The sequence below is a fragment of the Geospiza fortis genome, unplaced genomic scaffold (genome assembly GCF_000277835.1).
Source record: "Geospiza fortis unplaced genomic scaffold, GeoFor_1.0 scaffold425, whole genome shotgun sequence".
NCBI classification, from domain to species: Eukaryota; Metazoa; Chordata; class Aves; order Passeriformes; family Thraupidae; genus Geospiza; species Geospiza fortis.
Genome location: NW_005054387.1, coordinates 1,067,258 through 1,090,117, shown reverse-complemented (window position 1 = coordinate 1,090,117; position 22,860 = coordinate 1,067,258). Strand labels below are relative to the sequence as shown.

At 49.9% G+C, this 22,860-nt stretch overlaps 3 protein-coding genes across 4 annotated transcripts in view; 2 read left to right on the top strand and 1 right to left on the bottom strand.

The window, feature by feature from the left end:
* The window catches only part of AP2B1 (adaptor related protein complex 2 subunit beta 1), a 74,332-nt gene extending 53,653 nt beyond the window's left edge, over positions 1 to 20,679 (top strand). The window contains exons 18-21 of one of the 2 annotated variants that reach the window (XM_005425396.3): positions 7,557 to 7,641; positions 8,545 to 8,631; positions 16,838 to 16,992; positions 18,478 to 20,679. In XM_005425396.3, the coding sequence (XP_005425453.1) occupies positions 7,557 to 7,641; positions 8,545 to 8,631; positions 16,838 to 16,992; positions 18,478 to 18,552 (402 nt within the window). In that variant the 3' untranslated portion in view covers positions 18,553 to 20,679. The remainder of the gene's footprint in view (positions 1 to 7,556; positions 7,642 to 8,544; positions 8,632 to 16,837; positions 16,993 to 18,477) is intronic. The other variant, XM_005425397.2, reaches the window with a different exon arrangement.
* Positions 20,680 to 21,156: 477 nt separating this feature from the next.
* The window catches only part of LOC102032287 (GAS2-like protein 2), a 16,498-nt gene continuing 14,794 nt past the window's right edge, over positions 21,157 to 22,860 (bottom strand). Inside the window, exon 6 of the mRNA XM_031060608.1 lies at positions 21,157 to 21,221. Coding sequence (XP_030916468.1) covers positions 21,157 to 21,221 — 65 coding nt within the window. The remainder of the gene's footprint in view (positions 21,222 to 22,860) is intronic.
* RASL10B (RAS like family 10 member B) overlaps positions 22,206 to 22,860 on the top strand; it is a 9,956-nt gene continuing 9,301 nt past the window's right edge. Inside the window, exon 1 of the mRNA XM_005425395.2 lies at positions 22,206 to 22,284. The gene's annotated coding sequence lies outside the window, so the exon portion shown is untranslated. The remainder of the gene's footprint in view (positions 22,285 to 22,860) is intronic.

The window sequence follows — 22,860 nt, the reverse complement described above, 5'->3', positions numbered from 1 at the left end:
GTTTAAGAGGATGCAATGGAAGTTACTATTTATTCTGCCTCAGCAACTGTTTTTTCCCCTTCTTTTGACTTCCATTCTGGGCCTTATGACTTATTGATGAGTCTTTGGGCTAACAGCTTGAAATAGCTCCTCTGGCACTCAAAGGAGCAGTCCCACACTTGGGCTCCAAGCAGAGTCATGCAGTGGAGGAGCACAGACAGTGAATGAATTCCATGGCCTGCCTTCCACCCTCTTGGGCCCTTCCAGCCTCTGGAAGAGCTGGATTCCTTCTGCAACCAGGTCATGAAGCTGAGGTGGCATTTGGGTCAGCTGTGGTAAACTGTGGCTCCTGCTCTGAGGGGAGTGAGGTGGTGACAGTCCCAGTCAGCCTCCACAGCACTGGGGACTCTCCACAAGGCACTCTCAAGTCGCTGCTTCCTTTGATCAGGAGGGAAGTGAAGTATTTGGGTTATTAAATCTCTGAAGGGCTTGGAACACAGTTTGTTTCTTGTAGCATCTCCTGCTAGACCAAAGCTAAGAAGAGAAAACATGTGAGGAAACCTCCAGCTACCTTCTATTGAGACAGTGGAGCATTCATTAGTGCCAGACTCAGTTGTTAATTTGCTAAGGCTCTCATTGCCATAGAAGTTGGCTGCCCTTTTACAATTGAGGAAGCTGCCATATGGAGTAATAGTATATTTCTCTGCAAAGAGTTGAATCATGATAGCAGATGCCAAGTTAAAAAGAGCACTCCCCTTACTTTTTTGACAGCAGTGGGCTTGATGGAGATCTATCAATGCCCTGACAGCCAAGGCTCTGGTTTTGTTTTGTGGGTTCATGTAGAAAGGATTTGTCTTGAAACGTTCAGAAATCGCCTCGGTGACCTACTTAGGGAACAATTTATAGCATAATATAGGAGTAGAGAATCCAAATGTTCCTGTATTCATTGAAGAACCAAAACACTCATCAGGTTGAATTTACTTAATGTGGTTTTTTTCCCTCAGCTAGGGAACATTGAAGCAGATGTAGGGCTGGTTTGAACCTGAGGACCTTATGTTCATCTCCTATTCTGGTGGGAGTTTTTTGTTTTTAGTAACAAGAAAAATAAGTCCTGAAGTAACCAAACTGATAGCTTTCAACTTTTTGTCATGTTAATTATACACTTCAAAGACTAGTTGTACATTCCTTAGGCAACTATTTCAGAAGCAATGAATTCATGTCTTGTTCAGGTTATTTTTATTACCATTTCTAATCTTTCACCCAATACAGCTCACTTAATCTTGACATTTGTAATCACGGAGAGAAACTAAAATATTTGACAAGGTAACAAAAAAGACATTTTTGCAAGAAGATGAGGAGGGCTGAAATATTTTCAGAGGCTTACTTAGGTAAAATATAGCTGAAGAGTCTTGTGTTTGCTAGTCACCTTGCATCTTGTGATACTGAATGCCAGGCTTCTCCCCTGCATCCCAAAATAATCATGATCATTTTCATGACTTGTTGGCTCAGCTTTAACCCCCAGTTAAGCAGAGATTTATCCAAAGGGTAAAGCTGGTCTGGACACAGCACTGTAGGGCTGAACAAACCCCAATCCCTGCGCTCTGCTTCATCTTTTTCACTTCTGTCAGATTAAAAAGCTGCCTTTGGAGTGTGCCTCAGTCAGAAAATCTGACTTAGGTATTTGTGTGCTTCTAATTTTGATGTGGGACACCTTTGCAGTGCCTTGTCAGCATTTTTGGGGCTGCCTGGTGCTTACGGCACCAAGAAATAACAGCAAGCCCTTGCCCAAAGGTCTGTGAGAGGCTCTGTTGACCTTCCTGGGTGTTTGATAGCCATGGAGACACATCTGGGAGTTGTTCAGGTCTCCCTGGCTCCTGCAGTGTTGCTTTTTCACAACCAAAGCAGTGGTGACACTGCTGGTGACATGTGGGCTGCTAGGGCCATACCAGCTGGGAGAGGTGGGCTGGGTGAGGTTTCTTTGGTACCACGTGTGTGAGATCTTCACCCTCCTAAAACAGGGATTTGCACTGGTGGGAATATTAAGTCTTTCCAGATGGTTCTTCAAGTCAAATTTGGAATTAGAAAATGCCTGGGCTGAGAGCCTTTCTATGCTAAAGAGAACCACTGTTCCTAATAATTGGCTTTTTAGCAGCTAGGAAATGCTGTGAAATTGGAATACCCATTGGAGCACACAAGAATTGCTCCCCTGATCCTGGGAATGGGTGAAGTGGAGCCAACCTGCAACCAGAGTTTGAGCTCAGGCCTGGCCTGTCATGGCATAAATCTGATCATCTCTTCTGTGGGATTATAGCCCCTTGCAGGAGACAATGCAGGTGAAAATGAGCTGTAGGCACTCCTGGAGCAGCAGCAAGTCTGCCTGAGGCTGGAGCCACTCTCTTGGGATCAGAATGCACCATCAGTGTGTCACATCCTGCTGTCAGCTGCCAGCCCTGCTTGCTGCAGCTACAGAGCATACAGCTGAAAAAAGCTGGAATGTTTCAAACTGCTTTTTTTTTATTTAATTCAGTAAAATTATCTGAGTGTGGAAAGGGAAGGATCTGCCAGCTGCATTTCTCCCTGAGGAGGGACACTTGGAAACACAGAGGTCTGTGCAGCGTGAGGTGCAGGATACTTTTGTTGCTTGAAGTGAGTTTGGCAAAACCTTTTTATGGAGACAGAGGAGGAAGGTGCAGCTTCTTCACTGAGGAAATATCAGTGTTGCTAATGCAGTGGATGATTCTTATCCTTCCTGCTGTAACTCATCACCTGTGCTCCTCCACGCTCCAGCGTCTGGCAGTGCAGAGCCGCTGGAGCTCTCATTCATCAGAGCTGTTAATGGAGCTCAGGTCACAAACACAGCACTCAGAACTTGCAGACAGATTTCACACATCCAGCTCTCTGTGGGAATCGTTGTGAGCAGCAGTTCCAGCCAACAGATGTTCACTCTCCAGAGCCTGCTTGATAAATGACACAATATCTGCCTGTGTGTGAGTGGTGTCAGAATCCCTGACCAGCCACCACACAACACCTGTGGGTAGCTGGATGGGGAAGATGCTGCTTGGGTTTGTTGCCTGGGTTATTCTTCAACAGTGTCTGCTTGTGAGAGTCTTATTTCAGCAAAGAACCCTCCTGGGAACACTCTGAATTAAGGACTTGGATCACAGCTTGGCATCTGTGGCCAGTTCCTCACTCAGCTGTGGAAAGCTGTTGGTTTGGAGGTTAAGAGCACGTCTGCCACATGGTGCAGCACATTTATAAATTGTACATTTTGAACTTGAAGTGCAGCAAGGCACAGGAGAGCACAACCCCTCCCAGTAACTCTGTGTTCCCTACCCATTGCTGTAACCCTTGCTGTGCCTGCACAGCTCCAGGCTCAGCCCTGTGGGGAGAGCACAGAGAGAAGAAGCGCAGAGCACAACCCTGTGGCTGGCAGAGGCTGCAGGCACCCCTGGGATCCTGAGAGCCCTTCCTGTCACAGACATCTTTTATGAAAAATCCTTTCCTTAGGGTTTTTTCTCCTGAGAAGCTGAGAAGCCTCAGGAACAAAATGTAAACAATGGTTATCTGCTGCTGTGGAATGCAACAGGTGCATCTGTGATTGGTCTCAAGTAGTTATTTTTAATTAATGGCCAATCACAGTCAGCTAGCTTAGACTCTGTCTGAGACACAAGCTTTTGTTATCATTCTTCCTTTTCTATTCTTAGCCAGCCTTCTGATGAAATCCTTTCTTCTATTCTTTTAGTATAGTTTGAATATAATATATATCATAAAATAATAAATCAAGCCTTCTGAAACATGGAGTCAGATCCTCCTCTCTTCCCTCATCCTCAGACCCCTGTGAACACCATCACACCCTTCCTGTCACACAAAATGAAGTGGAGGTTCAGCTTTCCCTGGGGGCAGAGCAGCAGACTGTCACAGAGCAAGCCATGACCTGGTGAGGTAAAAAAAAGGCTCTGCAGAGGAGAGTTGTTCTTGCCTTAACAGTTTGGCTGTTACCAGGCTCTGAAGCAAAACCCAACTTAAGTAAATCCTTAATTTAGTGTAGGTGCTAATGGGATTCCAAGTGGGTATGTTGTGTACTTGCTGCTGATGGAAAGCATCTGTGTTGCTTTCAGACTTGACTTTGAAAGTCAGTTCTGTTGCTCAAGTCTGAGATTTAAAGCATCAGAAACCTACACTATTGAAGAAAATAACTTGACATTGTTCCTGTGAGGTACTTCTTCCCCAAAATACCATGTTTGGGCTGTCAGAGGGCTGGACTGCAAGAAAGCCCTTCAGAAGGGTGCTCATGCTGGAAGGTGAGGAATTATATTCCAGGGGTTATTTCTAGAGGTGCTGCTTCCTCTAGTCAGGTCATGAACAAGACATCAGTGATTTGTAACCCTGAGCCAATTTTTAGTGGGCTCACACCTTTGCAACAGTCAAGCATCACACAAAAATCTGCCACCTTTTGACTTCTATCCCTCAGAGCTTTGCTGGCTGCTTGACTTAATTCACAAGGTACTAATATTTTTTTTCCCCCTCTCTAAAAGATCACAAATGGAAAGCCATTTTTATTAAAAATGCTTCTGTTTCAACTCTGAAATGTCTGAAGCTAAAGGTCTAGCTAGAGATTTAATAGGTCATGTCCAGGTCAGCAGGTTAAAGCAGAGCCATGAGCAAAGTTAGTCTGGACTGGAGGATTTGTTAAATGCAAGCAGAGGTTTCTCTACAGGCATGTCAAACCTGGAGAGGCTTCTCAGCTCCTGCTGTCACATCAGATGTCATTGCCTGTCTCAGGACAATGTTCCCACCTGAGGAGCACTGGATTTTTTTGGAAAGTCACTGGTATTACCTACTCAGCTTCTTGCAGGTGCTGCTGTGGATCTGCTTTTGTAGCCTGTCAGATGGCACTGGGTGCTCCTGACGTGGAGCATGACCTTGGGAAGCTGTTACCAACTCAGGGGGCCTCTTCTTGGTGTGAGTTTCCCCATCCAGGTGTCTTTTGATGGACCAGATCTTGTGGAGCCCAGTTTGGGGCAAGTGTGTGGTGGTGAACAACAGAAGCTCATTTTGAGGAGCTCCCCAGTCCTGTAGGTTCAGGAGAGCTTTTTCCACCCTGTGTGCAAAAATTATTTGTGACAGCTGATTCCTGCAGGATTACAGCTGCTTGCAAGGTGACATGTGATGTCATTCCTGAACCCAGTGATGCAGTTTGGGAGGAAGGCTTCCATGTGGCTTGGTTTTTCTTTACTGGGAAGAAATTGCACTTCAGAGCATCTTAATTGGGTAGCTCTCCAGAGATAGCCAAAGCAGCTTACTCAGTGTGTTTCTGCAGAGTTGAGAAGCAGGTCAGCAGATACCTTTTTATAGCATCCTTATAACTGCAGGGACAGGGCTGGCATATTAATTTGGAGTGTGCCTCTAGAACCGTGACTGGAGAGACGGAGCAGCTTTCCAGCCCCTCTTGTAAGAAACTGCTGTTGTATGGCAACAACAATTAGCTACAAAAGCTAAGTAATCTCTGTTGTTCTAAGGCAAGGCAATTAATCATTAAATCAGACTTGGAAAAGATCTTGGGTCATGCAGTGTAGTCCCTGCTATGCTTTGTTGTTTTCCTACAGTTCCTCTTATTGAGAGCATTGTCAAGGCTGATTTTAAGTGTAAGTCCAAGCACTGGAGCTTCTTTTATCCTCAGAGGAATTTAGTGCTGCTTAATAATTCTCACTGTTGGTTTTCCCAGACATTTAGCCTAAATTTCCCCTCTCCTGGCTCATCTCCATGACTTATATCCAAGCACAGCATCTGGAATGGCTGTACTGCTGTCCCTCCCCCAGCTCTCCCCTCCCAGACTCTGAAGTGCATTTTTGGCTCCTCACCCAATGTGTTCCATCATATTTTGCAGTGGTGAATCACTGAAGTCCACCCACCAATCTGCTTTTACCCCTCTGGTTCAAACACTGAACACTCCAACTCGTGAGCGTGACGCCAGCAATCAGAGCATGGAACAGGTCCCTGTTACAGAGAACCAATCCCAGGTTTTTCCTCAGTTGCACCATCATTTGTGTGGTTTTAGTGGGCTTTAGACTAATCCCTTCTTAAGCTGGTTTGCACTGAGGGAATTAAATATAAGCTGCTACCTTTAGTGATGGCTGAAAAGTAGGAACACCACAGATTGTCACATTTACCTTTCTGCACTTCTTTGCACTTCTGGGACCTCAAAATTGCCAGAAGAGTTTGTTTGGAAGCTTGACCTCCTTCCACTTGTCTCTGGCTTGCACACATGTTTGATCAGCTGACTGCTTTATTCCCCTTCCTTGTCTATCCACAGCTGGTTTTTACCAATATTTGTGGGTGTCCTTCTCAACTTGCCCCTGTAGGACAATAGATTCTCCCAGTAGGACATCAATATATTTAATTACTGTCATTGAAGTTTGTCTTGCCATAAATCTTTGTAGCAGCAAATTTATTCCTTTGGCTCAGCATTTAGCATAGTCTGGTTTGTGTTTCAGGGTGACAAATTGGAGAACTCCCTCTGGGGTTTTTCAAACAAAGCGGGAGCTCAAATGGCTCCTGAAATTCCCCACACAACCTCAATTCTGGGTCTTTCTTACAAGGCTTAAGATTCCTTCCTTGCAGCAAAGGCAGGTGTCTGCTGAGCTGTGCTCCCATGACAGCCTCCAGCTGTGTGGGCTGACGTGGGGAGAGCATGAGAGGCATGGAAATAAAGCCCAGAGGTGCCTTTTCCTGAGCTGTGCTGTGACACTGCACCTCTCAGACCTCCCATTTGCTCCTGCTTGTCCCAGCAGCTCTCAGCCTGGAGAAAACTGTTAGCAGAGATTAGTGGGGAACATGGCAAGTGTGTGTGATAAAGGCAAAGCAGATAAGGGCAAACTCCCTGGCTGGTGGAGTTTAATGACACTGAGAATTAAGTCTTTTGTCAAGTGATGTTTTTTTTTACCTGATTGCTCTCTAGCAGGGCTTTCTTCTTCCAGGAATCAATACCCAGCACATATTCCCTGTTTAGATTTTACTAAGGGAAAGGCAGGAGTCTTGGGAGATGCTGCAAGGAAGATGCAGGCAATGGATTCATTTGAGGCTTTCTAGAAAGTGTCTGAACTGAGACAGGAGTAATCAAAGAGGTGAAAAATAAGGAAATGAGGGTGAAAATGAAGAGTATTGCTCAGGGGGTTGGAGCTGGGGAATGACAAGAGTGGGTGATGAAGAAGCTGATGTGCAATGTGACAGACATGGCAGCAGGTGTGTGCAACCAAGAGGCTGGGATGTACCTGAAAGAAATGAGAAGGAGAGACTGAACAAGAGCAGGAAAGAGCCAGGATGCTGCTGTGAGCCCCTGAGTGGAGCTGGCTCTGAAGCAGCACAATGGAAGGTTCACAGGAGAAGTTTGGGCAGCTTTCAGTGAAAGTGGAGCAGGGGACTGGTCCTTTCTGAAACTGCCCAGGAGCTCAGTACCATCCCACTCAGGCTGGCCTCTGCACAGAGAGAGCACTCCAGGGTGATGAGACTGTGTGTGATCCCTTTGCTTTTCCAGCTGAGAGAGACTCTTTAACCTCCCTGTTTTTTTTCTGTGACAGGTGGCTGTGAAAAACAACATTGATGTCTTTTACTTCAGCTGCCTAATCCCTCTCAACGTGCTTTTCGTGGAGGATGGCAAAATGGGTGAGTGCTTTGGGGTTGTGTGCTGAGCCCCCTGCAGCCAAGCTGTGCCCAGCTGGAGCTGCAGGTCTCTGCTGGCTCAGTTTCACCTGTGCCTTGACCTTCAAGCCGCTGCATCTCAGCAGGTCTGGTCTGGTTATCCCTGTTGTCCTGTCCCCATTGTCCTCCAGCTGCAGAACCCAAGTCCCCTCTCATTCTCTCAGCCAGGTGGATCTGTTTTCTTTGAAGCTGATTTTTTTTTTTTTTTTGTATTTGTTTGGATTTGGGTTGTTGCAGTTTTGGGGGTTTTTGGTGGTTTGATTCACTTGAATGGGTCTAGGATTTGCCCCCATACCATTTTCACTGGAATTTTTGTATTCATAGTCACCTTTGTTGTATTCCTAATCACCTTTATTCCTCCCAAACTGCATCACTGGGTTCAGGAATGACATCAAATGTCACCTTGCAAGCAGCTGTAATCATGCAGGAATCAGCTGTCACAAATAACGTTTGCACACTTTATTTGTATTCCTAGTCACCATTTTCACTGGAATTTTTGTATTCCTAGTCACCTTTATTGTAAAAGTTTTGTTTGAACTGGCTGGAAGTTGCTAGAAAAGCAGCTTTCACTAACATAATCCTAAATGTGTGGATCTCCTTCTTTCTTGTCAAATCCTGCATATTCTTGGCTTGTAAACAGCTCATGTGGCAAAGACTGATTCTCTTTTGGGGGAGGCCAAAATCCATCAAAGCTTTGCTGCTTTTACAAAGAGACTGAGGTAAATCCAGGAATAAATCTGTCCCCAGCAGGGAAAAAAAGTTCCCAAAAGCCCTTTAGTGTGTCTACTTTGGAATATTCTGTGGTGTTAATTAATGCTGGGGTCCTGTGAGGATCCCACAGTGCTGAGGAGATTTTTTTGTTTCTAGAGCGCCAGGTCTTCCTTGCAACATGGAAGGATATTCCAAATGAAAATGAGCTTCAGTTCCAGATTAAAGACTGTCACCTGAATGCTGGTGAGTAGCTTCATTCTGCCATGCTGAGAGCACTTTTGATGTATTGCCATTAAAAATCACCTTATTAATATCACCTTAGTAAAATAAGCTGATGGCTGATGAAGATGTAAGTATTGCACTTTTGAATAGCACAGCCTGGGATCCTAGGGCTTGTTTCAGTCAAAAACTTTAGCTGGGTCCCCATAAAAGCACATCTAAAAATCCCAAGTCTTTGATTTGACCAGTCTGTTTCTTCCTTTCATTCTGGACCTTGTATTCTTGTTTTCCCTTTTATACTTTGCTTCCCTGCAAAGCTGCTCTTTAAATGGAGCTGAATGTGATGTTGGGGCTGTTCAGCAACCCTGTCCTGCTGCTGTGAGATGTGATCAAAGTGTTCCAGCCCTACTGCATCACCCTGGGCCACTCACTTCACCTTTTGGCAGCTTCTTTCTTCTTTCTGTTATGAAAGATTTAACCCTACAGACTCTGCAGGGTGTTGGGTGTTTGAGGAGGACAGGCCATGTGGGAAGGGTGTGCTGGTGTTAGCTGAGATATTGATGCATTTTCATCATGTTTGGTCCTGTTCAGTTTGTTTGGCTGTAGAGTTTCCTCTGTGAGCATCTTGTACGTGTGACCTTACTACTGCTGAAGGATAAGGGAGTGTAAAAGAGTGGAATGGGGCCAGCTCAGCAGCTCTGCTCCTGTTCTGGAGGTTCTGGACAGGAGCCAAGTGATTCTACCAAAAGCTGCTCTGTTTCACAGATGAAAGAAGTGTCCCTATTGATTACCAGCCCTGTAACCTTTTTATTCTCTCATGCCTGCTATTACACAATGAACACCCTCGTGCTTCAATAGCAGACAGAAACCATGGGTCTCTTTGTACTCATAATTATTACTATTTTGGAATATAAAAGCTGGAGCACGCAAGAGGAGGGGAAAAATAGCAGCTGTTGGACCTTATGACTTGATTTCACTGTGGGGTTTGAAATGAGAACAACCTCTGTGCCTCCCCCAGTCCTCCCTCTGCTCCTGACTGAGCTTGGCATTGCCTCTCCCCCTGCACTGCAGAGCTGCTGCTGCTGCCTTCTGCCCTGGCCATGCCCTGGCTGCATCCAGGGCTCTTTATCTCCAATCAGAAACACTGACTGGAGATAAAGAGCCCTGGAAGCTGCTCATTTTGGTGTTGAGGTGCTGCCTGGAAGGGGGATGTGGCTGGGAAGATTGGCAGTCCTGCAGCCTGGCCTCCCCCTCCTCCCTCTGGAAGATGATGTTGTGAAATTTGGAGTGACAGAATGCTCCCCATTGCAAAAGGTTTTGCCAGCTCAGGGCCAGACTGCTCAGCCAGGCCTGGGATGCTCAGGAGGACAAGTTTCCAGCTGTCAGGGAGAGCAGGGAACAGCAGGCAGTTCCTCTCAGTGGGATCTGCAGCCTTTCCCAGGCAGGAACGTGGCTGCAGAGCCTCTCCAGAGCACAACCCATCCCTTGGGGTGCTCAGGGGAGTGCAGGACCTGCCAGGACCTGCCAGCCTCTTTGGCAGAAGTGGGTCTCTCCCCATAAACAGATTCCAAACACTTCCATCCTCTGAGGCTTCTGTTTCTGCCACCCTCACCTCCTCCCTCTTCAACTCCTCCTTGACCACCTGGGCTTGAGCATGGAGCAGGCCAAGAGCTTGCAGGAGGGAAAACCAGGGAAATCTTGTGTGCTTGCCTGAGCCCCTTGTATTCTTTCTATATTTTCTATTTTTTTTTTACCAGTGTAGCCCTGACTCAGCCTGCTCACCTTGATTTCCTACAGGCACTTACCTCCTCTAGCTCAGACCATCCTAAGAGCACCAAGCCTTGCTTGCACGAGGATCAGCCACATCCAAAACCCACGGAGTGTGAAATTCCAGCATCCTCAGAGGTGCAGGCTTCTCACAGCATGGCAAGTGAGACACTAGGGCAGAGGCAGAATAGGCTGGGTGAAATCTGGCAGGAGCTGAGTCCATCTTCTAGTTTACACCAGAGCAAGGGTGTATGCCTGGCCATGTGCATCAGTAGGGTGATAATTTTTCAAGATTCACAATTTTGATTGTTTAAATCCAGTGAAAATAGGCTTAAGACTATCCATTCTTCCAAAAAGAGCAAGTCTGCATATAAAATCTTTAGGAACTTGATCCTTGTGGAGGAAGGGCTGGTTCCTGTTCCAAAGACTCTCCTGCAGGAGATGTGTAACCACAATAAAGCTCTCAGTTTGGGCTGTCAGTGGTTGTGGTGTCTTTGCAGGTATGCAATGCACTCGTGGCAGAGCTGAGCAAAACTCTGCAGATCCCAGCAGCTCCTCACCAGACCTGAGGAGAGGCTGGGTTTGTGCACAGGGAACAGCTCTGGAGCACTGCTGGCTCCTTGGAGTGAGCTGTTCTCCCTGCTGGGATCTGCTGGGATCAGTCATTCATGCCCAGCCTGAGCCCACCCACCAGGTGGGGAGTGCTGAGACACCATTCATGCCTCAGCCTGGCTGATCCGTGACGTGAGTGCAGCTGGAGCTAAAAATACTCAGCTCCCAGAGCTGGGCCCTAACTCAGCTCCAGCAGCCACTCAGAGCCCTGTGGAGCAGCTGGGCTGGGAGAGGCTGGGCAGGAGTGTGATCCCTGCACCCTCAGAGCCTGGCTCTCCCCCTCCCAGCTTTCCTTCTCCCAGCTTTCCTTCTCTCAGCTTTCCTTCTCCCAGCTCTCCTTCTCTCAGTTCTCCTCCCAGCTTTCCTTCTCCCAGCTCTCCTCCTCCCAGCTCTCCTTCCTTCTCCCATCTCCCCTTCTCCTTCTCCCAGTTCTCTCCCTCCCATCTCCCCTTCTCCCAGCTCCCCTTCCTTCTCCCATCTCCCCTTCCTTCTCCCATCTCCCCTTCCGTCTCCCATCTCCCCTTCTCCCAGTTCTCCTTCCTTCTCCCAGTTCTCCTTCCTTCTCCCATCTCCCCTTCTCCCATCTCCCCTTCTCCCAGTTCTCCTCCTCCCAGCTGCAAACAGCCTTTCCTTTCATGAGCTCTCACATCTGTGCTGTGAGAGGAGCAGGGCTGAAGTTCTGTGCAGCCATCCTGGAGGCTCTGCAGAGCAGTCAAGCAAGGGGTGCTGCTCTTCCTCAGTGGAGAAACTGAAATTTGAATTTCTTTCTCTCTAAACACCCAGCACATATTCCCTGTTTAGATTTTACTGAGGGAAAGGCAGGAATCTTGGGAGATGCTGCAAGGAAGATGCAGGCAATGGACCCATTTGAGGCTTTCTAGAAAGTGTCTGAACTGAGACAGGAGTAATCAAAGAGGTGAAAAATAAGGAAATGAAGGTGAAAATGAAGAATGCTGCTCAGTGGAACTGGGGAATGACAAGAGTGGGTGATGAAGAAGCTGATGTGCAATGTGACAGACATGGCAGCAGGTGTGTGCAACCAAGAGGCTGGGATGTATCTGAAAGAAATGAGGAGAGGGAGAAGAGCAGGAAAGAGCCAGGGTGCTGCTGTGAGCTCAGGAACTGCCTCTGAAGTGAGTTAGGCTTGGAGCAGGGATTTGTTGGGGGCTGGGATTTGATCTGTCAGAAAAGCAGTGTGTGAGTTTCTTGTACATCCAGAGCTGTCTGTCACAGTGCAACAGTCACCTTACAGCACCTCCTGTGCAAACTGCAGACTCTTCTCCAGGTTATTGCTTTTCTTCCTTCAAACAAAGAGGAGATAAACACAGACAGACAGCAGAGAAGCTTCTGGGGCAGTCTGTGCTCCCAGGCCTTTGTAGGTAAAAAGATTGGTTTGAGCTTTGGTGGCTTGCAACAGGGATGGCAAAAAAAGCTCATCCCAAAGCACTGAGCAACCAGAAAGTCTTGGCTGCTGCAGGTAGCCCAGAGCAGGGCAAGGGAAGCCAAGGATTAAGGTGCCAGGCTGTGGGATGAGGAGCAGGTACCTGTAAGTGGGAATTGGGGTCTGATCTGTGAGCTGATCTGTGTCTTCACCAAAAAAAAGCAAATCCTGGACCTTTGAAGGTATTCTCACCATTCCCCAGTGACTCAGGGAGAGATGAGTGCTTAATTCTGGATTTGGAGCTCAGGTTCCCAGTGGTGAGAGATGGGCCTGGCCTGAGGCTGTTCCTGAGGGCTGTGGAGGAACAAGTCCCTCTGGAGCTGTTCCATGGGGCCAAGGTGTGCTTGGGATGCCCTGCACATCTTGAATTCATCAGAGCTGTTCCATGCATCAGCCTCTTAGGAAGAGGTTGGGAAAGTTCCCTTGAGAAAACCTCATTCAGAAATAATGAAAACACAAGGTCATGATTATAGCCCAGCATTCTCATCTCTTATTAATCCAGCGCTAAATTAATTGATTTGGGGTCTTTTTAATGAAAATACATGAATCTAGTACATGAAAATAGATTCCTTAACTGTTACAGCTCAAATATTCTGGGTGCTGTTGGTGCAGCTGAGGTTTCCCCTGTCACTGAGCATGCACTGAAGCTCAGTTTGCCTTGTTTACACTGAGATTTTTTCAACATGCTAAGTTTGACTAAATTCTAAAGGATCACTACATTAGGATATGCAAATCAGATGAGCTAAATGGTTTTCTTTTTCCTAAACACTGCTTACCCAAACCCACAGAGTGAAAGAGGATGAGCTGACTTGCACATGGAGATTTCCTCCCATTTAATGGTATTCCATCAGTTGCTGTGCTGTTCAGCACAGGAATTTTGGTTTCACTTGTTTATCACTGGTCCACAATTTGGTGGCTTTCATGTTTGGAGTTGAGCATGGCTTTATTGGTATGCAGTGGTCACTTTGTTTTTCTCCCCCAAATAATTTGCTAATGCCAGAAAAAAGGTAAATTGGATTTTATTCTGATGAAAAAACCCTGGGGGAAAATCATACACAAGCTTGCATGGTATGATGTTTTTTTCTGAATGTGCAAATCTTGTAGCTGATAGTTTAATAAATTACAGAACTGGTGCATATTACATGTCCTGGAAATGAATGTGGTGTCAGAACATTGCCCCAAGTGCCTCCCCACTGGATCAGCCTGAATGCAGTTCTTGGCTGGATGCTCAGAACCATTCAGGTGCTGCTAGAAATGGCACAGGGATGTTCTGGGCTATCACAGCATAAAATATAAGCATTAAATTGTACTTTCTGCTATGGAGTGCTTGCTGCAGATTGCCACAAAGGTCAGACAAGGTGTATGATCAGTGTTGGCTCTGAGTTGTGCCTGTCCTCGGTGCACACCCCCTGCCAGGTGCTCATCTTGGCTCTCTGAGTTCAGATGTGAAGTTCTTAAGCTGGTGAGCAGAAGATTTAATCTCATCCTTTGCTTTACCCAGTAGAGAAGTGCTGTTAGAAAAATACTGGGTCCCTTCAGTGCAAAGAAGGAGACCTTGTGAGCTGTTGAGTTGTTCCTCCCTGTGTTTCCATGTGCACTGCTTGGCTGAGAGACTGAGGTCAAAAATTCTGTTTAGAAAGGAAAATACAAGGAAAACAAACCAGCCCTGAAAGCTGGGCTGATGTCAGAGGCTTCCCTGGCTTTGGTGATGGCCAAACCTCCCTGTGTCCTTCCCTTGTGCTTCAGGAGGGTTCTGAGAAGAAACCTTGAGACAAAAGAAAGTTGCTGTGGCAAGGCCAGCTGTGCCTTGTGCTGCTTTGCTGAAGGACTTGTGTGCTCTGCTTTGCAGAGTTCCCAGAGTCACCCAGCCCTGCTCCTGCCTCCCTGGGCTCTGGGGGCCTGGGCTCAGCTCCCTGCTCCCAGCAAGATCTGCCTGGGTTTCTTTTATTTATTTATTTTTTTAAATAAAGGCTGTGCTGTCACATGGCATTAGCGGTCCTGCCTTCAGCCAGCCCCAGCCTGCCACTGTTGCTTAGCAACTCTGATGATCTCCAAAATCCAAATTGCTGATACTCCAGAGCACAGGAGGGATGGGAGCTGCTACCTGGGGGGAGAGGGGCTCAGGTCTCCCCAAACCTGTGCTCAGATTGGGGGCAGGAGGGTCAGGCAAGCCAAGCATCAGCTCCAGCTGCTCACCATTGCTCTGGCTGGGGCAGGGCATCTTCTGGTGGGGCTTTTTGTGCTCTTTGGAGGATAACTGAGGTCAAGGGAGCAGAAAATTGTAAAAACCTTCCTAGGGTTTGCCCTGCCTCACTTTCCCTCCCTGAATCCCCCTACAAGCATGTTCCTGCTCTGAAATCTGCCCCTCAGCAGAGGCTGGGGGTGTTTCCATGGCAAGAGGAGCCATCACATGAAGATTTTGGTGGAAGAGCAGCTGCTCTGTGGCTGTGCCTCACCTGCTGAGCTCCCTAGACACAGCTCCCCTGCTCTGCCATCACCCCCTGTGATGGGGTAGCAGCCAAAATTGCAGCTTCTCATTCCAATCCTGCATCTGTGCTCCCCAGGGAATGTCTTTACTCTGACAGCATCTCCCAGCAGAGGGGAGGCTGCTGTGGCAGGTGTCAGGCTTGCTGGAGAAAGTCCTTGCTGGAGAAAGTCCTTGCCAGTAGTTCCACCTTCCAGAGGGGTGAGGTTTAACCACAGCAAACAAAATCCCATTTAATACCAGCAACCCTCCCAGACAAGGATGTCCTGTCTGAGCCTGTGCTTGTGTTGCACTCTGTGCCTTCCCAAAGGCCTGGAGGCTCCCGTGGATGGCTTGAGAGCATGAGAATATGGGAATTGGGGCTTCACTGCTGGTGGGTGATGTCCTTGCAGCATGGATTAATCCCAGCCAAGCTCCCTGTGAGCAGGGGACTGCTCTGCACTGCCCATTTCCCAAGTGTGGCTGAGTTTATTGTGGAGAGGAGTATGGGTGGGAGGAGGAGACAGGCAATGAGGGGTTTTAAGCAAAAGATCTCATTAGTTACATATATCAGCCAGTTTCCATAGTAACTGGGGAAGAGAGGAAGCCTAAATCTGAGTGTGTCTGGGTGGCTGCATGCCTGAACCATCCTGGGCCTGCAGGGAGCTGCTCTGGGGAGCAAAGCGGGGCACAAAGGGTCCAGGTGCCCTGGGGAGAGGCAGTGGATCCCAGTGTCTGCATCAGGGGTGTGGATTTGCCTTTTTCTTCCTCCTCCCACCATTCCCGGGTGCATGAACAGGCTCTGCTGTCCTCTGTCCAGTCCCTCAGCACAGACTGGTGTCCACTGTCAGGTCTGGCACCCTGTGGATGGATTAGAGCTGCATGGTCACTTTGTGCTGCTCCTCTGCTGCTGTGCTGCTCCCTGTGCTCCTCAGAGGGATCCCACATTTCCAGTCTCTGGCCTTTCAGTGCAAGTTGGTTTAAGGCTGTTTCTGTCCCTCATTTTTTGTCAGTAGTACCCAACCTGCTCTGAATGACCCAGCACAGATAAAATGTTCCACCTGCCCCTGCAGGGAGTTAAATTTCTCCTGTTGAGCACCAGAAACGGGAATTTGCCAATGATGCTTATCAGGTGTGGGATCTTCCACCCAAAGTGTGACTGTGCCCCTTTACAGGCATCCACAGCCTGATGTTTGCTCTGTGCTGAGGAACTCCTTGGCATCCAGGGGCTGCTGGTTTGGGTCCTGGTGTTGTGTGGATTTCCCTGTTCTGGTTTCCTCAGAAAGTCCCTTAGAAATAATGTGTGTGACAATGACACCCATCCAGGTGTGCAGCTGAAATCACACCTCATCTGCAAGGGCCAAGGTCAGGCTGTGTGTTAAAACTGTACCACAGCCCTGTGATGTCTGGAGACAGTGCCTGGGGGGTGGTTTGCCCTTTCAAGTAATTGCTTTTTTAAAAAGGGAGAGGATTTTTACTGCCTTGTAGGACATTGATTTGGCCAGAAGTGTCTGTGTGTGAGCAAAGTAGGAGGGAGCTCTTGTGGCTTGGACACAACCTCAGAACCTGAGCACGCCTCAGGCTGTGATCTTTGTTCTTTTCCACCTTCATCTAGGGGGTTTGGAGGGAAAGCAGAGTCCTCTTCCCCTCTGAGCAGCCTTTAAAGTCTCACCTTGATCAAGTCCTGAGTGACCCAGGGCAGTGAGAGCCCTGTAAGATGGGCAAATGCTTACCAAGAGATCACAGCCTGAAGGGAATGAGGTGGGTCCATGGAGAGAACTGGATTTTTTTTTCTCCTTGTGTCACATTTGCTCCTGTCCCCAGGGAAGCAGCCAGCATTTCCCTGTGCCCTTGCATCCTGGGAATGCTCCCCAGGGCTCTCCTGTCTCTGCAGATGATGGATCTGAACTAACAGATGCCTTTTTTTAACTCCCTTCCCTCCAAAGACACTGTCTCCAGCAAGCTGCAGAACAACAATGTCTACACCATTGCCAAGAGGAACGTGGAGGGGCAGGACATGCTCTACCAGTCCCTGAAGCTCACCAATGGCATCTGGATCCTGGCAGAGCTGCGCATCCAGCCCGGGAACCCCAACTACACGGTGAGAGCTCACAGGGCAGGGCACAGCCTGGGCTCCTGCTGCTCACCCACACCCTGAGCCCTTCCTCCCTGCCCTTCCTCCCTGGGTATTCACTGGCTACTCAGGATGAAGGAGGAAAATGATGAATCTGACTCCCATGTTCCTAGAAGGCTGATATGATATATGATACATTATATGATACATTATATGTATTATATTATAATTTTAATTTTTGTATTATTATTTTATTATTTATACTATATTATACTATACTACACCATATGATATTATACTATACTATACTAAAGAATAGAGAAAGGATACAGACAGAAGGCTACAAAGAATTATAATGAGAACTCATTACTCTCTCCAGAGTCTCAACAAGCCTGGCTGTGATTGGTCATTAAGTTAAAACAATTCACATGAAACCAATGAAACAATGACGAGTTGGTAAACAATCTCCAACCACATTCCAAAGCAGCAAAACACAGGAGAACCAAATCAGATACTTATTGTTTTCGGTTTTTGTTCTGAGGCTCCTCAACTTCCCAGGAGATGGAATCCTGACAAAGGGATTTTTCCAGAAAATGTGACAGTGACACCTCCCTCCCTGCTGGCTCTGTGTTGAGGGAGATGCTGTTAATTTGGCTGGGGGGCTGAGGAGTGCTTAGCATGGGCAAAGTGAGGAGCAACAGAATTCCCCTGCTCTGTCACCAGCGAGCTGGGCCAGCGCCTGCTCAGCAATGAGCAGTGACTTGCCAAGGTTACCCAGAGATAAAGCCAAGAGATATTAGCAAGGAAGCACTGCCAGGGAGTCCTTCCCTCCCTTACAGACAAGAGGAAATTTATGCCCCGCCGTGTTCCCTGCTGTCTGTGGCCCTGTGCTGGCACCAGCCCGGGGCTGGGGGGAAGCTGCTCTCTGTCCTGCTTCATGCACCCCTGTGACTCTTCTCTTTGACTTCACTGCCCTTCTGAGACACGTGTGTGTCTCTGGTATTAGAGGATTTATCTCCTGTTGGAAGCTGTGCCAGGAGTTTCAAGAGAAATGTGTGGTCTGGGGAGCTGCGGGGTGGATGTGAGCGTTGGAAGGTGATTTAAAGTGTTTGCACAAGGTTTGATGCTGCAAGCCTGGTCTCAGCCTGATCTTTGCTTTAGAGAGGAGTGACAGCCAAGTTTGTGTCCATCAGGACTGAGCAGCAGATCTTTAGAAGCCCTTGGGTTTAGTGCTGTGATTTGCAGCCTGAGGACAAGCACAGGTCCCTTGTCTCAGTTTGGGACCATGTCCCCTTTTTCCTCCTGCCTGTGGGGCCACCTACATTTGCTGAGAATTTGGGAGTTTGCTTTTGTTTTCCTCCTGCTTTCAGCAGGCTCTGAAAGGGCACTTTGAGGTTGGTGATGAAGAAAGCAGGACAAATATTCAGTGTGATTGTCAGCAGCCATGTCCAACCCATTCCCTTGTGGCCGTGGCAGGAACTCCAGCACTAACCTCTGCTCTCCTCTCCACAGCTCTCCCTGAAATGCCGAGCTCCAGAAGTGTCCCAGTACATCTACCAGGCCTACGATGCCATCTTGAAAAACTAACAGGAGGTGGAGTCTGTGCCTCACCCTGCAGAAGGAGGGGGGAAAAGGGGTCCCCAGAGCCTCCTTCACCGCCAGCGCAGGGAAGAGCACTCCTAACTGGAAGCAGCTGTATTCATGTGTAGGATTGCAGTCAAAGGCACTGATTAAACAAGGTAGCAATTAGTATCCACGTGCTAATGATGATAGGGAACAAACCCCTTTGGTATTTTTAGCGTCCATGGAGTTTGTAACCACTGCTTCAAACTACTCCCATGTGCCCCTGGCCCCTCACTCATCCGTTCTCGTGGGCTTCTCTCCCATTTTGTGCCAATGTTCAGTGTTTTCTAAATGGCTTTAGGTGTAGTTTGGATTTTGTAAAATAACTGCTCATTGGAAAAACGAAAAAACACCGAGCAAAAACCACACGTCTGCTCATTAAAACAAGGCAAAAGTGTCGAAAACATAACACTGCACTTTATTTTATATTTTTATACTTTTTTTTTTTGAGTTTTTCTATTGTAATTGGCTTAAAGGGAAGGTGATTGCAAGGAAGTCTTGGGAGCCCTGCAGGGACATGGGGCTCTAGCAGGGTGAGCACAGCCTCGGGGAATTAGGAACAGAGCCATCAGTGGGGTCCTAGGAGGGGGATGGAGCCCTAAGGAGGGGGTTTTTATTACTCTTGTGCTGGCTTCTATGGTGTTTTCACTCCAGCCATCTCCCTGCCTCATGAGCTGGTGATTTGAGCAGTGAGGCTGCTTTTGTGTGGGGAGGAGCTGCAGGCCTGGATGGGTAACAGGGCAGGGTTGATGAAAAGAAGGAAATGAGCCTGTTCTTAGAGCAAAAGGCTCATGCCAGAGCTCCAGGTGTGGTCTCTGCATCCTCACCCACATGCAGCCCCTCTTCCTCACATTCTTTCTGTGCCTGCTGAGGCCAAGCTGCCTCCTCAGCCATCCCTGAGCTGTGCCCCCTCTCCCAGTGCTGGCCCTGGCAATTCCCAGGCTCGTGGTGGCACATCCAGATGTGGCACTGCCACTTCCCCAGTGGGGCTGCAGCATCAGCCAGGCCCCCACAGAGAGGGGCTGCTGCTGGCAGTGCCCCAGGATGCCAGGGCAGTGGAGTGGCTCTCCCTGTTGCCATGCTGCCCCCAAAGCCCAGGCTGGGCATGGTGGGAGATGCTTTGGGCTTGGCACTGTTTGCTCCCTGCCTGCCTGGGGCACTCAGCTTTAGCTGGGCTGGGTGGAGCAGGCCATGGAAGGGTTTCTCCCTTTGGCAGCTCCACTCTTTGTGCCCAGCACAGTGGCCAGAGCCAGCCAGGCTCCTGCTCTGAGTCCCAAGCAGCCCCATGCCCTGGCCCCTGTTTTCCAAGCTGTCCCTTAGAGCCAGGATTGTTTCCCTTCCAGTCCACAGCTGTGGAGTCGCCCCATTGCATCCACTCAGTGCTGCAGCACCAGCAGTGAAAGCAAAGCTTCTTGCATGTCCCTGCTCCATCCATAGCTTGTCCTGCTTAATCCAGCCCCAATCCAGACCAGCCTCTCCCTCCCCAGCATGCTTGGACATCTCCTCCCCAGCTAACAAAGCTCTTGCGTGTAGCAACCCCCCCTGTTGTCCTTTTAGACGCCACTTTCCAAGTCAGTAAATGTTTCACGGTGGGAGATCGTTCATCAGGGCTTTGGCACTGGCTGCAGCCGAGAACCCAGCGCTGGGAAAAGGTCAGAGAGGCTCCAGCAGGACCCTGAGGAAGGTGTGTCCCTGTGTAGGAACCCCTGGGCTCTGGCTGGGAGGAAGAAAGTGGGGCAGAGCTGGAGCAACCCGGCCCTTGAGCCTTGCCCAGTGTGCTGGTAGGCGATTTGCTCCGAGCCCTGCGGGTGTAGTGTAAAAATCATTAACAGAGCAATTAAGGAAGCGCCAGTGGCACTGATGCTGTGTGGGGCAGGGAGGGAGAGCACAGTTTCGATGTGGGGAGGGGTTGCTGAGCACCCCCTTCCCTTGCCAAATTCCTTCCCAGCTTTTGGGGTGGGCGTCTGAGCCCGGGGCGGGGCCGGGGCTCGTCGGTGCCGTTCCCTCCGCCCCTGCTCGTTCGAGTGTTCCCGTTCGTGTTGCTCTTCAGGCTTTCCCTGCCCTCCGTGTCAATAAAGTCATTTCCACGAGGCTCTGGCTGCGTGTGGCTCTGTGGGAATGGGGAGAGGAGCCATTCCCCTGATGCTGGCTCTGCCCAGGGGAGCAGCAGGGCTGAAGGCTGCATTTGCTGGGAAGGAGGCTGTTTGCTCACCAGGCTTCTTTTTCCACCAGGCACAGACTCCCTAAATCTGGGGCTTGCAGAAGGAGGAGGCAGCGAGTTCCCTTGGTGCTCCAACAGCTGCTTCTCCTCATCTCAAAGGGCAGCAGGGACAGATTGAGATGAGGAGCAGGAGATGGATGTACCCATTTAGCCCTTCTGGGGCTCCAGGGGAGCTGTGTGTAGTGTGACCTGTTTTCCCTGTGGGGAAATGGTAAAATCCTGGGAGTCAGTGATGTGTTTGGATTGCTTTGCACTGGTGCTGTTTTTCAGAGGGCTTTGCCATCTCTGGTCCCATCTCAGGCAAGATGGGTTGGGCTGCAAAACCTCTGTGCCAGGCAGAGCCAAGCTCAGTACCTGAAGTGGCCAGAAATCCAACAGAACACGCAGCAGGTTTGGGGGTGTTGCTCTGGAGCTGGGTAACCTTCTCCCTCACCCTGCCCAGCCTTGGCTGAGCAGCCCCTGGGTTTTTGGGAGCTTCCACCCTCTGTGGAGGGCAGGTACCATATCAAACAGAGTTGCCCTGCTCTGGGATGGTTTTGTGTTGGAAGCAGGTGCACATGTCAGGTAACAGCAATGATGGGCTGTGGAGGACACAGGGACTCAGGGGAAGATTGTGGCAGGAGCTGACCATAGCCACCAGCTCTGCCTGTCCCCAGCTGCCACCTGCACATCAGGACACAGGAACTCTTGGATGGATGGTTTGAGGTTTGCCTTGCGCTCGTGTTGCTCAGACTGGGATAAACCTCGCAGCCAGCGGGGACGTGCCGGGATCCAGCCCCACTCCCCTCCCCCCAGCTCCTCGTATATTAAATTTCACACATAAAACTGCAACTGAAGAGCATCTCGGAGGGAGCTGCTAAAAATAGCCCCGAGGCTGGAGCCTGAATTGTGCAGGAGAGTTCATGTGCAGCCCGGTCCCTGCGCTCTGCCGGAGACATTCCAGGGCTCGGCGCTGCTCCATGGCCGTGCGGGGAAGGGGAGCAGCGTCTCGGGCTGCTGAAAACCCCAGGGACACACAAATATCTGCATCTCTGAGCATCTCTACAGGGAAATAACGCCCCGATCCCTGCCAGGGGCTGTGACCCCCTTTGCCTGCTGCTGGTGCCAGGGTGGCACCAAGGCTGTGCCAGTGTCCTTGTGCCCCCAGCCGTGGGGCTGTGTCTGCCGTCCCTTTGTCCCCCAGGAGGGATGTGGCGTTGTGTTTGCCCCTGCACCCCCTCCTCACCGCGGAGATGATGTTTTTTCCCAGCCAAAGGTGCTGACGAGGCTGGGGGGAGCCCGGCCGAGCCCGTGTGATCGCCGCCAGCCCTGTGCAGACACCTCGGTGCTCGCCGGTGTCACAGGCAGCCGGGGTGGCCTTGGGGGGCTGTTCCGAGGAGCAGAGGGGTGCAGGGAGTCCATCAGCAGCGTGTCCCGGGGATTTGGACCATGGTCCCGGAGGTGCAGGCAGCGTCTTCCCTCTGTCCAGCACGCAGGTAAACGCTCCGTGCGGGGTGACCCAAAAATGCAGACACTGCAACAGAAATGTCCCTCCTTTGGTGGGGCCCCGGGCACAGAGAAGCCCCCGGCCCCTCCGGCGGCAGGAGGTGAAGCGATGTGCCCCGGAGCACAGCGAGCAGCGGTGCCGGAGGAGGGAGAGAGTCCCCGGGAGGGCTCCTGCCCACCTCCCCCGAGGGCCTCCGGCCCGGGGGACTCGTCCGGGGTGGGCATGAGAGCCCAGAGCCGCCGGGCGCCGGGGAGGGAAGGGGTGACGCCGCTGCACCCAGCACGCTGCAGGGGGGACATGGGAGGGTCTTTTCCCATCGGCGCCTCCCCAGAGCCCCGGGAGAAGCCGGTGTCTCTGCTGGATTCCTGCGGCTCGCTCTGTGCATTCCCTGCCTCCTTTCCCGGGTGCTGCCTCCTTCCCTCCAGGGCACTGCCCGCATCCTTCCCGGGCATCCTCCGCATCCCTGCCTGGGCAGAGCCTCCTTCCCTCCCCGGGCGCTGCCCGCATCCCTGCCTGAGCTCTGCCTGCCTCCCTCCCTCCATCCTTCCCTCCATCCCTCCCCGGG